The 15,287-nt window shown below is 42.4% G+C and overlaps 1 protein-coding gene across 10 annotated transcripts in view; it reads left to right on the top strand.

The window, feature by feature from the left end:
- The window catches only part of RABGAP1L (RAB GTPase activating protein 1 like), a 765,799-nt gene extending 751,449 nt beyond the window's left edge, over window positions 1-14,350 (top strand). For all 10 annotated transcript variants that reach the window (XM_032317419.1, XM_032317418.1, XM_032317421.1 and 7 more), the window contains 4 exons: window positions 2,344-2,427; window positions 5,884-5,955; window positions 10,296-10,493; window positions 11,603-14,350. In XM_032317419.1, coding sequence (XP_032173310.1) covers window positions 2,344-2,427; window positions 5,884-5,955; window positions 10,296-10,493; window positions 11,603-11,755 — 507 coding nt within the window. In that variant the 3' untranslated portion in view covers window positions 11,756-14,350. The remainder of the gene's footprint in view (window positions 1-2,343; window positions 2,428-5,883; window positions 5,956-10,295; window positions 10,494-11,602) is intronic.
- The last annotated feature ends 937 nt before the right edge of the window (window positions 14,351-15,287 follow it).

Below are 15,287 nucleotides of genomic sequence, written 5' to 3'. Positions count from 1 at the left end.
TAAGCGGCTGGGAGACCATGGCTTGGCCAAGTCCTCCCAGCCAAGAGACAGGTGGGGCCTTCTACTCAAGGAGTCGAGCCCGCCGGCCTTCTAGCCTTCCTGGGGAAGAGCGGACCACCTCACCAACGGTCTCGCCTCTGCCAGTCCCAGCCAGGCACGATGCACTCATTTATTTTAATGAGTTTCATTCCAAGACATCAAAAATACTAAATATAAAATAGAACGCAAAGCATTTCAAAGACCTGTAGCCAAGCTGAAAAAAGTCCACCAAAGTTAGTAATGAAGGGATGTATCATTTAGCACCTTCCAGGATTGATAAAAAGTGTTTCATGATTTTTTTTTTAAGATTTTATTTATTTATTTGACAGAGAGAGATCACGAGTAGGCAGAGAGGCAGGCAGAGAGAGAGAGGGGGAAGCAGGCTCCCCGCCGAGCAAAGAGCCCAATATGGGACTCGAACCCAGGACCCTGAGATCATGACCCCAGCCGAAGGCAGAGGCCCAACCCACTGAGCCACCCAGGTGCCCCTGATTTTTTTTTTTTAATTGGAAAATGATGAAATGATTCTGGGCATTTAGTGTGGGTCAAGAATTTTTTTTTTTTTTTTTTTTTTTTTGGCATAATCAAAATTTTTAAGGAGCTGATTATCCAGTTTGAGCCAGGTCTTTGATGGGTTTGTGGTTTTTTTGTTTGTTTGTTTTGTTTTGTTTTGGCTTGTTTTTATCTCTTGCCTTTTGGGGCTGATTCAGTACTTTAGGTAAAGAATGAAGCTATTAGCAAATTAATTAATTTAACCCATGCTTCTTCCCTCCCAGTGTGTGGGGGGCACACACACGTATTTGTGTATGTACATATATCCTGTTTTAATCATTATGGTACCTTTGCGAGATAGGGATTATTCTCTTTGCCAGATAAAGAAACCATGGTTTAGAGAAATTAAGTGACACTTGCCCAGAGCCTCTCTGCTTTCTAAGTTTGTCCTGAAGTCTATGGCGCCTTATCATGGGAGGGCAGAATGTTGTGATTTCTGTCCTTTAATTATGGAATCTAGAGAGTAGAGACCAATATAAATAACCAACTTTGAATCAATATAACCTATACATTGCTTTTAGAATTTAAGAACATGGCAAATATGAAGGAATTTGGAAAACCTCAACAATAAGGAGTCGGATTATAAATCGCAGTCATTTGTGAATTAGCAAATACAGCTAGTTTGCAATGCTGCAAAGCAGAATTTAATTTATTCTGATTATGTACTTAAAGAGTAACCAGAGCTGTATTGTGTTTGTTTGGTCAACAACGTGGAGGAGCTGAGTTCTTTTCTCATCTGGTGGGCCTGGAGCTGTCCTACCTTCCTTGATACCTAGCATCCCACGTTGCTGGACTCCAGAAATAAGCGTGTTTTTCAGTTCAGCATTCTTGGTTTGGCATTTCCATGACTGTAGCAAGGACCTGCCTTACCGGTCGCGCCGGATCCTTCTAAAGTCATTCCTCAGCCCCTGAATCTCCTGACCTCCAAACCTCTTACTTTCCTGCAACTTTTTCTGACTCGGGTCTCCAAAGCTTCCTGTTCCCACCTTCAGAGAGTTACCAGCCATGACAGTAGAGGCAATGCATGGGGAGGCCCTAAAATGCCTCTGCGGTCATTGATTATATAGCAGTAAGAGTACACACAACATTGCCAGGGTATTTAGTTTTGTTTTAGGCTCTCATAAGAATGAAGATAGCTTCGGGGTACCTGTCTGGCTCAGATGGGGGCAGCATGTGACTGTCAATCTCGGGGTTGTGAGTTCAAGCCCCACATTGCGTGTAGAGATTCCTTAAAACAAAGTCTAGGGCGCCTGGGTGGCTCAGTGGGTTGAGCCTCTGCCTTTGGCTCAGGTCATGATCTCAGGGTCCTGGGATCAAGCCCCGCATCGGGCTCTCTGCTCAGCGGGGAGCCTGCTTCCCCCCACTCTCTCTGCCTGCCTCTCTGCCTACTTGTGATCTCTGTCTGTCAAATAAATAAATAAAATCTTAAAAAAAAATAAAGTCTTGAAAAAGAAGATAGCTTCTGAAAGGAAACGTATTTCACAACATATTTATAAAGTGAGTGGTAAGGATAAGCAGTTTTGTAATGGGGCTGCTCCATATGTCTTATACGTTACAGGAGAGGAAGATGTCTGCATCTCCGAAGATGATCAGGCTTTCAAGCTTGACTACAGCTTCAGTGAGGAAAGTTTATGTAGCTGTAGTTGTTAACATTGGCCTTGACCGAATCAGGCCGACATGAGTATAGGTGTTCACAGCAATCCATTAGGTTTTTAACTGAGGCTAGGTGTTTCTCCTCCTCTGTCTCCCTAGCTAAAAGAAGTCTTCCGGAAACAGCTGGAGAAGGCTGAGTATGAGATAAAGAAGACCACAGCTATCATTGCCGAGTATAAGCAGGTAACGAGCCACTGGGCTTTGGATTGCTATAAAAGTGATTATTTGAATTGTTTTTCTTTGAGGGGGAAAACAATATTTTTGTCTTCAGCGTTCCCAAAACAGTGATTGCCGTGCATTCATTAAATTTGGTGACCTCCTTTCTCCTCTGAAATAAACAGCGGTTGGATGTGCTTGCTGATAAGGCGGGAGGTGTCACTGAGCAAAATGATCTGTTGACTGCTTACAATGTTTGATAGATTCTGAGGAACAGGAAGGTTGATCATTACCACTGGGATCCTGTCTCTGCGCTCCTCAGAAGCGCATTTCCAGTAGACCTCAGGAGTAACACTTTGCCTCTTTGCCAAGGACTAAAGTTTAGTGATTGTAGCAAAAAACAGTACCCAGGGAATCGGTGTGTCCTTCGCTGTCACAGTATAGCATGCGGGAGCTCCTTTTCCCACGTGGCTGTGTGGCCTTACCCAGCAATGGCCAAGGCTAGCGGGAAGCCTTCTTTGGGGACCCTTTGATCACTTAGTGGAGGGCTTGCTTCCCTTGAGGATATTCCAGGCCCCATCACCCGAGTGCTCCCAGAAAACCCTCGTGCCAGCCTGTGTAGTATCGTCTTGTCTCTGCTGCCCATGCTGGGACAGGGCAAGGACTCCGCATTGCTGAGAAACCCTTGAATGGGTTCCTCGAGGGACTGAATGTCACCTGCTTATCCTAAGAATGTCCCTGGGATCCCCTGCCTCATGTAGGAGTTTGAAGTCATATTGGTATTCTTTTTAAAAATGTGCTGCTTATGAATAAAATTTGTGTTCCAAACACCCCCCCCCCCGCTTAACCTTGCCAACCAGAAATAGTTACTGTAATATACTGAATATACATTGTTGCTGTATAAATAAAAATGTCATTTATATTGTTTGTGCTAATTTTTGCAGCTGATGCACTTCATATATTATGAACATCTTTTCAGAAGGATTTTTCTCCTTCGTGGAAGATTACTTAGAAATAAGGCTTCAGAGCTGTCTTACTCTCTTTGCTGATAATCAATATGTGTTTATTTAATACCTGCTAGCTGAGAGGCTTGATTCTTTGGGGGAGTAAAAGATGAATTAATTCAATTTCTCTCCTTCAGAAGCTGATTTTGTAATGGGGAGATAACACTTGTGCACAGATAAGAGGAAAGGGAACTTACTGCCTATGGGAAATGAAACCCTTCCTGGAGGAGGGGTGATTTGCGTATGTGGAGGCAGTGAAGGGGGGGATAGGAGTAGGGAACAGAGGAACAGCCCATGCAAAGGCATGGAGGTAGATAAGTGAACAGAAATAGTTTTGTTTGTCAAGAGTTTCAGGGACAGAAAAAGAAGCAAAGATGAGTTAGGTTCCAGTTCAAAGAAGGGCTTTGGGTTAGGCAGAGGAATGTGGATTTTATTCTGTTTACAGCAGGAATGTTTGAGCAAGAAAGTGGCATAATCAGGGACATGTTGTTGGCATCGATCTATCCTAGTGAGAAACATGGAACCAAGTGGAGAGACCCACTGGCAAAGATACAGACAGTAAGAGGCTAACCACAGAGTCCAGGTGAGAAAATAGCCTTAAACTAAAATAAGTAGTAATGAAAATGGAGAAGAGGAAGACACAAAATATAGTCATTTTTTGCTGGACAAGGGAAAAGACTGATGGTGATCCCGAGATTTTCAATTTGGGGACTAGGAGAGGGATGATGAGACATTAACCAGTCCAAGGAACAGTAAAGACCAGGTGCCGTGGAACTTGCCATCACTGCACATGGGTTTTTTTTTTTCATCACCACATTAGGCCATGGGTGGCCGCCATATGCAGCACTCTTCAAAATAGTAGTCCTTGCGACTGTTCTTGAATATTATCTGGCAGGCACTGCCAGTAATGTAAAAGGCAACAGACCCATCTGTCTGAAGATAATTGGGATATAAAACTTAATCCAAATGCATTCTATAGTTGGAATTGGCTATGATTGGCTTTATTTTGGAATTGTCAGGGTTACTTGAAAGGGTATATGGTTTGCCAAAATTATTAGGGAGATTGTTTCTTTTTCACATCACCTAATACAGTCCTATTCATTATTTCCAGGCTTGGATCTGGAGAAATTGGAAACAACTCCACAAGCAGGCCCTGGTCTTTAGAGCCTTTTTAAAAAATTTATTTATTAGAGAGAGAGAAAAAGAGAGAGCATGGGCGGGGCGGGGAGGGAGATACAGACTCCCCACTGAGCCTGGAGCCTGAAGGGGGTAGGGGGAGTCAACTCTTCAACTATCTAAGGACTCTATCCCAGGACTCTGGGATCATGACCTGAGACGAGGGCAGATGCCTTCAAAACAGACATTGAAAAAAAAATCCCATGGGTGCTGGGTGGCATAGTCGGTTAAGGGTCTGCCTTCAGCTCAGGTCATGATCTCCAGGTTCTGGGATCAAGCCCCACATCAGGCTCTCTCTCTCTCTCATAAATAAAAATCTTTTTTAAAAAAAATGCCTGTTTTGTCATAGAGGTAGCTCTTTTATATTTTTAGTTCAGATTGCATTTTAAAATTTGACATCCCCTAACTTTTTTTATTCTGTTTTTTTCAAAACAAAGATTCATATGTCACTCAGAGAATTGGAACATCTAGAATTTTTTTAAAAGCAAATAGTTTCGTTCGTTTGTTTGGTTGGTGTTGGCTTTGAAAGCACGTATTTCTACCTACCCCTACTACTTGGTGTTAGCACCTTATTTCAGAATCAATAATGAGATTTTCTTTAATGAGCACTTCTTATAGGCCATGTGCCATATTGAATCCCTTGCATACATTTTTTCCCCCCATTGATTATCACAGCATAGCGATTTGTATTTATGAGGGAACTGAAGCTTAGAAAGGTTAGTGAATTCGCCCAAGGACACAGTGCTGGAAAGAACTAGAGCTGGACCTCACGCTTGTCATTTCACACCATATTGCCAAACCACTTGATCAGAATTTTAGTCTTTATTATTTTCTGGGCATTTTAACTCTGTTTTATCCATCCTCTCTGCCACTTTTAGAGGAGACTTGAGGTCATTGAAAACAGAGACTCTCCCTGTGGCAGTGCACATAAGTTTCTGGTCCAGAATTCTTTTCATCTCATTTCCAGAATGGAACTTTGCACAAAGTGGATCCCCAGCAGAGATTCTGTAGATTGATTCCAAAAGAGGACAGGAATTCACTGGAAATAGCCACAAAGTCTCGTGACAGAAAGAAATCAAAACACCCCATGTGCTCTTCTACTAATTCAGATGAAAATATGCTTTCCGCATGGAAAACACTCTCAGGCTCTCCGCTGTGTGTGGACTGAATTTGCGGAGCGGTTCTTTCGCAAGGTTATCTTCTGGCCTCGGAGAAGCCAGAGCCACCCGTGAGTGGTTACACAGTGATGTGCACATCAGAGCTGTTCCGCTTCCTAATAAAGACACTCTTTTCTTTCCTTCAGATCTGTTCCCAGTTAAGTACCAGACTGGAGACCCAGCAGGCCGCCAGCAAGGAGGAGCTGGAAGTGGTTAAGGTGAGGCGGAGCGAGAACGCTCGGTGCTGTGGCTTCTTGCAGATTCACGCAGTCTTACGTCAGTACCCGAGGGGAAGCCCCGCCCCCCGTGCGTGACCACGCCCCCGGCGGCCCGGGTTCTGACGTCACGCCCACCCTGCCCCTCTCGGAGGGTGGAGAGCGGACTCTGTCTCTGGCCGGGTGTGATGCTCCTCGCTGCCCGCAGAAAGGCTGTGTTCCCATCAATGCCAGGGCTTGTGGCAGGCAGGTCGTGGGAGCTCAGCCTTGTCACAAGAGGCTCCTTCTTGCTCGGTGGACGCCTGGGAGCCCTCAGCATCCCGACGGGGCCAGAACTGTTGTGGCTTCGGCGTGGTGTGCCACCGGGCAGCACCCTCCCCTTGCTCTCTACCAGTTTTTTGGAGGTTGTTTTTAAAGGAAACTGTAGGATTTCTTTACATGCTGCCCCCTGGTGGTGAAACTCCTTTTGTTGCCTGCATAAGAAAAGCAATTGCTAATTCCCGTAGAATCCACAGCCCAGCAAATGAATCCCTGTTCTCAGAAGCAGTGCTGGCACAGCCAGCTCTTGTGACCCGCGTGCAGAAACCAGACATAGTTCTCTTTGAGTATATTCAGGTTTGGTGCTAGTGCATAAATGCATTCTAGGCATGTTAGCATATAACTGAACGACTGGGACAAGTTATTTACCTCTCTAAGCTGTATTTTGGGGCCTGTAAAATAGAGACAACATTACCCACCTCAGCCGGTTATTTTGAAGATTAAACAAGTGCTTATCTTAGTGGTTGGCACACAGTAAACCCATAGTTTTAGAACTTTATAACCTGAAAATCTGAGACATGAGAACTGAAAATATGAGCCTTGTTCTGACTTTGTAGTCCAGGTGTTTTTTTCTTATTTCCTGTTCTAAAACAGTCTGAGATTATTAGTGACTGTGAGGTTGGTCATCTCCCTGCCCAAACCTGCCAAAATTTGGGGCTCATGTCTTCCCTCTCTGGTCTACCTTTACCTTCTTCCTCCTTGGTCTTTATCATCCTTTTTTTTACACTAACACTCAGTTGATGATGTTCCTTGGCATAAAAGGGTTAACTATCCTGAACTAAAATCTTCATGTAAATATAAATGAAATGGATGTATACGGGTCACTCAAGGCTTTATTGAGCATCTATGTGGACAGCTTTTAGACTAATGTTTTACAGAAATTATGCATAACAAAAAGTTTAGAATTTCCCTACAGAAGCAAGTTCTATGTATGCATGTGAAATATTTAGGGAATAGGACAGAGGCATGTAAGTCAGTGCTGAGTTGGATGACACAGACAAGCAGGGTTTTGAGAAAGCAAAATCGTAAGAACTGCAGACCAAAGATGACTTTGTAGAGGAGGCTGGACTGAAGCAGGACTTGTATTAGAAGATTTCTGGACTTCTGTTAGAAGGATTTAGAAAGAACATTCTGGAATAAACTGTGACTAAAGACCCAGAAATTAGAATGAGTCTCATTAAGGAGGCTGATGTGCTTTGAGTATTAAGGGATAGAGGGAAATACTGAATTTTATAAACAGTAGACAACTGGGTTGTCTAATGAAAGGCCGTGATATTCAGGAAGAGGAACCTGAACTTGTTTTGGCCGAAAACAACGACTAACACCTAGTAAACACGTCCTGTGTGTACTTTTCCAAAGAGTATCCCATTTTATCCTCTCAGCTTCCTGTGTAGGTAGATAGTATTATATCTTTTTCTTATTATAAAAAAAAAAACAAAAGATTTTATTTATTTATTTGAAGATAGAGGTAGAGCCCAAGGAGAGGGAGTAGCAGGCAGAGAGAGAAAGAGAAGCAGACTCGCTGAAGAGCAGGGAGCCCGGTGGAGGACTCAATCCCAGGACGTGAGATCATGACCTGAGCTGAAAACAGATGCTTCACCGACTGAGCCACCCAGGCGCCCCTATTATATCTTCTTTTTAATGACTTATTAGGTCTTGTTTTTACTGACAGTGATTACCAAAACAGGTCATTCATGATCTCAAGGTCACAGTGAGTAGTAATGCCGGGATTTGAACCCTGGGAGTGACACCCTACTCTCCATACCCTTGGTCACTGTACTGTCCCATAGCCTCTTGCCCCAACGCCACTTCCCTTTCATCTCTTGTTTGGCGTGAGCTGTAGGTTTTGATGTTTCCATCCTCCTGTGACACTATTCCCCTTTCAGGTAACCCTTTGCACTGGAGTTAGAATGAGCTCTCCCCAGGATCAATGTGATTTTCTCACTCCGTGTATCAGTTTTGAATGAGATTGGCCACAGGGAGGAAACCCAAAATAACAATGGCTTAAACACAAAAGATGTTATCTCACTTAAAAAAAAAAGTCTAGGGCTAGAAAGATCCTGGGTTTTTATCAGCAATCCACACAGGTCAGGTATCAGTGACCCACACCCTCAGCATGGGCTGCATCTTCAAGGTTCCTTGAAAGTCAAACCTGTCACTGGAGTGACCTCCATCACACCCACCTTCAAGGGTAGAATTTGGGGCCAGAAGAAAATGCCAGAGCCCACCTCCAGCTGGGTGAGCTCTAAGTGGCCTTCCTTGAAGCTCCATACCACACTTTGCTGTCCTGTCAGAACTGAATCTCATGGCCACGCTGAGTTTAAGGGGAGCCTGGGAAATGGCAGCTTTTAACCGGGCAAACTGCCAGCCCACATGAAGTCAGAGTTGTGTTAGTAAGAAAGACGGGGAGGTGGACGCTGGCTGAGACCCTGCAGCCTCGTGAGGCTCAGTGCTCTCTCTCCAGCGGGGAGCCCAGGTTGTAGGGAGTGCCTTCGCTGTAGGACGGAATCGGGGTTCCATAGCATTACATTGGAGAACCTTTACACTGGGGCCACAGACAACGCTTCTCACTTCCTGCCTATTGCTGCTCTGCCATTTCCTCCCTGCTGGAGCTGCTCACACTCCCCGCAGTTCTCTGAAGGGCCAGCGGCTTTGCACACAGCGTTCGCCCTGCTGAGATGTCCTCCTCCCTCGGGGAGCCTGTTCCGTCATGCGGTTCCTCCTAATAGAACTGCCTGCCCAGCTTGGGAAACTTTTAATCATTTAAGACCCAGATCAAAAGCCACCACTTTTAACATTTTATTTAGTCTACCATAAATACATAAAACTAATACTTGCTGTTTGCCTATTTAGTGCCAGTAGTGGGCTAATTATTCTTCCAGGTTCTGAAGAGGCTTACAAGGTATCTTTTAAGTGTCTAATGAATATTAATCAGGTAGGAATCGGAAGAGTACAATAAGGATGGAATAAGAAAGCAATCAGGGTGTGTGTTCGAATGAGCACTGGGTATTATAAAAGACTGATGAATCACAGACCTGTACCCCTGAAACAAATAATATATTCTATGTTAATTTAAAACAAACAAACAAACGGAGCAATCAGTGGGAGCTGAGAAGGTGACTTCTAGGGATTCAGGCCTGGGATGAGGAGAGCTCGGGCATGTCAGAGAAATAATGACCGGCTGAATATGGAATGAGGGAGAAGGGAAAGAAGATGAGCCCAGAGTTCAGGCCTAGATGGTGGAGACAGGCATAGTGACACAGAAATGTGGGGAGAATTGGGGTGTGTGTGTGTATGTGTGTGTGTGTGTGTAGAGAATAGTTTCAGTTATGGACATACAATAATATGTAGTAGTACATTAAAATAGAGATGCTCTGTAATATCTTCTAGCTCTAACTATTTTTGGAGCAATTGTAAGAAAACAAGAGCACCACTGTCTTGAAGAGTTGCTTTGCTCGGTGCTGCGCGCCTAGGCCAGACATGAGGCAGAGTTACTTGGATTACCTTGAACAATAATGATTGTCTTTGCTTAAAGCTGAACCGAAGGACAGGACATAAACTTCGTTGCAAGCATAGATTCAGGTCAGTCACAGTGACGTTTCTCAGTCTTCTGTGGACTGGCTACTTATGCTCTGAGTTTCTTCAGAGCAGCGGGCATGGGAAGAGTACGCAGTCTTATAGGACCTCTAGGATTCAGGAGACACTGCTTGGAGAGCCTATGGCATGGAGCTCTAGAAAGACTAGTGGCAGCACAGAATTTCCAGGACAGGTTTCACAGAGATGCTCTAATAGTTTCCATTTCCAGGGAAATGGATACTCTGGAGATACTTTATAAGAAGCAAGGAGCACTGAACTTGAGCAACTGAGTTTTGTGCTAAAGCCATTTTGGCTGCAGCGCAAGAAATAGAATTACCTTCAGAAATGGGCTTGCCTTCAAGGACCACAAGCAGCGTCTACGTCATGTTTCTAGAAGTGATTTCTGCCATGAAGTCACTTGATGTGGGTTCTCTCTTTGGCTATTTCAGGGTAAAATGATGGCCTGTAAACACTGCAGTGACATTTTCAGCAAAGAGGGGGCCCTGAAGCCGGCGGCCGTCAGCAGGGAGGAGCAGGGGGTGGACCTGGATGACGAGAAGGACAACCTGAAGAAGCAGCTGAGGGAGATGGAGCTGGAGTTGGCGCAGACCAAGCTGCAGCTGGTGGAGGCCAAGTGCAAAATCCAGGTCGGTGACCAGAGGAGGGAGGCGGTCCATGCTATAGGAAACGTTCTCGTCCTTTGGCTCCGTCCATCCAGCTCGGCATCTGAAGAGGTTTCCACATACGATGAACACATTTTTTGCCCACTAATGTGTCCTCCAGAGTCACATTTTACATCATTTAAAAAAATTATTTTTAAGATTTAATTTATTCAGTTGACAGAGGAGAGACACAACGAGAGAGGGAGCACAAACAGGGGAAGCAGGAGAGGGAGAAGCAGGCTCCCTGCTGAGCAGAGAGCTCAGTGCGGGGCTCAATCCCAGGACCCTGAGATCATGACCTGAGCCGAAGGCAGAGGCTTAACACACTGAGCCACCCAGGTGCCCCTACATCATTATTTTTAAACAGTGACATAAACGCATAGTTTTAAATGAAAGCATAATAATTAAAATAATATCCTACGAGAACTTAAGCATATGCTTTTTTAGCTTATCCTGAGATTTCTGTTGCCAAGGTCCCTTCTCATCGAACTTCAGCTGCTGTGGTAGCTGATTCTGAAAATGAAGGGCCAGACCTTATCTGTTGTCCTCCTAACAGGTGGACATTGGCTGACACCCATTCTTTGCTTTGGGAGCTTTTTCTCCTTCATCTTTACTTGACTTGACCAAATCCCTTTCCTCAAAAATCTCTGCCCATATGTGAAGATAACATAATTAGGAAAATAGTCCTGGTTTCTGATGGATTATTCCCCTTTTCCCTTCTCCCAAAGTCCTTGCCTACCGCCATAACCCGCCATGGCTCTAACCATGGCCCCTCTAGCGACCCTGAATGGTTTCTGTGCTGGCCCGGGATGTTCTTGGGGTGAAGGCCATGTGTTTGGAACTAGAATTCAGTCATGCTTACAACATCAGCAGAAGTTCTGTCCATCCATATATTTGTTGTTTCAAACATGTTGTAACCTAAACCTAAATTTGGACCAAAAACATTGCATTAAGAAGCCAGTTAAAATCTCTTATGAGTTTTGTGGGAGGACAGCTGCGGCTATACAGAGCTGGGGATTCCACAAAACTATACTTCGGGGGTTTTGGGGCAGAGAGAAAACACATAATTCAGATAATTTTCTTTTCTTAATCAGGAACTGGAACATCAGAGAGGAGCCCTTATGAATGAAATCCAAGCTGCAAAAAACTCTTGGTTTAGCAAAACCCTGAACTCTATCAAAACGGCCACGGGCACCCAGCCTCTGCAGCCACCGCCCGCCACCCAGCCACCCAAGGAGAGCACATAGTTCCAGCCTCCCCAAAGCACAAGAGCACAACGATCAAAGGGACAGAGACCCAGGAGGAATCTCCCGGTATCCCTTTGCAGGAAAGTAGAGGAGGCCAGAAAGCAAGCCAGGATCTCTCAGTAGCTCTCACTCGTTCTCGTTTGACACTTTGCAAAGGGATGTTATTTAAACTGACCTGAGTTATGTTGAATTCCTGCTTTCGAGCTTCTCATGGAAGACCAAGTTCCGTTCCACCATAGTATTACCCATTATTTTATATGCCTGATGTTTAGTTGGGAATAAGTAATTCAGAACTAAATGCTTTTAATTTAGAACTAATTATTCATAATTACTTTTATCTTACATAAAAATGGAGATGTCTTTTATTCCAAGGTTGAAGTGATAGGATATTCATCACAGCAAGAAAAAAAAAAAAAAAGAAAAGAAAAGAAGAAAAAAAAGGAAAAAAAAAAGAAAAAAGATTGAAATCTAAATCTCTTATCTTTTCAGGATTTATTCAGATAAAGCACACTGTGGGACCATTTATGATGACTGTCAGGTTTCTTCCTGAAAGTGACTCCCTGGAAAACAATAATCCTGTCCAAAGAATAAACCTGGGATTGAACAGTCCTCCCAAAAAGAAAGAGTTTATTTTCATTTTCTGTTGCGTATATCTGGAAGTGAAGTGCCAAGAACCATGGAATAAGATAGACTATTGAGAAAATAACCTAGAGGAAAGGAACAGAAATTTTGATAAACGCAGGATAAGATAAATCATTCGGCCCTAGTATTCCAACAGGTCCTTTTGAGAAACTCCACATGTGAATTGCTGATTCCTAAGTCTGAACACAGTTGTGACTTCCAGCAGACTTGAAGTCAGAGGTGGCTACTGTGAGTTGCAGCATTAGGGAACCTTTACTGGAAAAGCCCAGAGAGACCCAGGTTCAGCCAATATGCTTCAAATGAAATAGGGACATAGAGAACCAGGGACAGAGTATGTCATTTAAGGTTGACATATATTTGCTAAGTAAACACTAATACATTCTACCTTTTTAAAGTTACAAAATGGAAAATTAAGGTCAGTTTCACTTCATCTTAGTTTACTGTTAGACAACTTGAACTATTTCTGTATCTCCCTAAAAATGTGCCCTTGGTGCCCCAGCTGAAGAGATGCAAATGCATTGGTAACATTTTTGACTGAATATAAAATCTTTAGAGAAATACTTATCTCATGGAAAGGTAAAGCTATTGTTTAAAAGTTGGTGGAAATAGTTTTTTAAAATTATATTTAACATATAATTGAAGTCTTTGAATTGAACATATATTTAACATATAATTGGAAAAAAGAAAACTATTTCCACCAACTTTTATATATATATAGTCCTTGCAGGAAATTCTTTGGTAACAGCAAAACTAATTTTCCCATTTTCTAAACTAGTTTGGAGGCTTTGGTCCTTTTACGCCAACCAAACCACCGTCAGCGATGTACAATAACATTTATTGATACTCATCCTTCCCTTCATTGTTGAACATATTCTTTGCAAAGGATCTTAAACTCTGTAGCCAGAGTGATTCTCATTGTGCCATATGTTGCAATGAAAAGTTACACATTCTTGGAAGTACAAATTAAATAAGAGCCATCTCAACTCCAGGAGCATGCATTATTAAGTTGCTCATAGTAGATAACCTTCCTCCAAAATGATCATTAAACTCTAAATTAAGTCCTCTTCATTGGTGTTTATTAAATCATCTACAACCCATAAAACTGATAATGGATGTTATCCTTTATTATATTTATCAGATACTTTTCTTACAGAATTGTGTTTTGTCCTGATGTCTTTCATTATAATATTCATTTCCTTGTACCAAAAAGGAAAATAATCCAGCATTCTGAGTGTCTGTGTTGACGCTGATGTTCTCTACTTGGTGATTTAGAAAAGGTAATCTTTTTTTGTTGTTGTAAAATATAATGGCTAGAAAATTGCATCTTGGTACTTATTTCTGAAGTCATTTAGCATAATTTTTTAGCTTTACTGGTACTTTATGCTTTGATTACAAGAAGCCTTGTACAAGTTGCCTTATCAAATGGCCAGCTCAGTTAAAGATGTTCTTTTGTGTTGTGTGAATCTCATAGTTTTACTGTACAGAGCTCTTTTTAACTTTCAAAAATCAGCACATTCCACAGAATGCCTGAATTGCATAATTTTCCTTATGTGGCAGTTGAGGGAGAAATGGAATGGCTGGAAGTCCCGTCCTCACCTGTCTGCCAGGCTCAGTTCCAGAGCCCCTTACATTTTTTTCTTTAAACAAAATCACCAGGTACATACATTCCAAGTATATAATCTTTTACGTTTTCTCTTAACTCTTTCAGAAGATTTTAATGGCAATCTATAGATTTTTTTCTTTCTTCTCCAGTTTCATATCATTCTTAGTTATGTGTATTGGTACCATACCGTTCCTCACTGCAATGCCTTTGGGTCAGTTGCAATACTAGATAGAAAGAAAGAAAATTGATGTGTTTATTCATTCAACATGTTGGAATAGCACCAGCCCAACCACGTGTCCTTTCCCCTGTATTGTTTGAAAACTCAAACAATAAAGAACTGTTAGTTTTAATTTCACTTTTGAAATATATTTGAAAAATACTACTCTTCTCTTGAATTTCTTTTAGAAAGACATCAACCAGCCCAGATATCTAGGAAATTTCCAAATATTCTAGAGTATTTTTCATCTTTTCCTAGGATATGTTATATAAAACATTCCTCCAGAAATCCAACACTTGCAGCATTCTGAAGAGTGATGATTTCTCTTCTCATTAAATTCTGCAGAATAAATGAAAGGAGTGAATTTCAATTTGATACTTCAGTTCATTAGCTTCTATATCTTGAGACTCTTGTTTAACACATTCTTTGAAGCTGAAAAAAAAAAATAACCAGTTGAATTTTGCAGTGCATTATGTTTGCTGGCTTCACACCCTGAGCCATGGCACAATTTGGTTATATTTAATTACATACAGTTTAATGCAAAGAAATTCCCAGTTACCTAATGCTCTGTGAATGGGTGCCTATCAGGAACACTAAGGGAATGTCATAGAGGCCTCTGGCCTCTCCTTCCATACAACCACTCTCTCCCTCTCCCAGCTATTCAGTTCATAATTTCTTCATTGGCTTTCTTAAATTTCCGAAGTACAAAAGCAATCTTTGTACTAAATGTTGGGATAGTTAATACTAAAATTTATCTTGTTCCCCCCCCAATTTTTCATCCTTTTGTACTGTGCATTAATATTTATTTTTCTCAAACCGCTACTCCATTTTCTTAAAATATTTTCCAGTTAATAACTAGTGGCTTTATTTCCCAGTGAAAGGGAGATAAACAAGAGAATGCACAGTTTAGGGCATGAGATGAAAGATCCTAAAAAGAGTGATCAGTTACTGAGAATGAGGCCTGCTCAGGTAACTGAGGTAAGGGGTTGAGTTTTCTTTAGCTGAAATCAGCCAGCCCACTCATGATTCTGCTAAGGCAGTTATCTGATTTCAGGATCCCTTGAAGGGAA

Source organism: Mustela erminea, chromosome 17 (assembly GCF_009829155.1).
Source record: "Mustela erminea isolate mMusErm1 chromosome 17, mMusErm1.Pri, whole genome shotgun sequence".
Taxonomy (NCBI): Eukaryota; Metazoa; Chordata; class Mammalia; order Carnivora; family Mustelidae; genus Mustela; species Mustela erminea.
The sequence above is the reverse complement of the archived record's forward strand: the minus strand, read 5'-3'. Positions and strand labels throughout refer to the sequence as shown.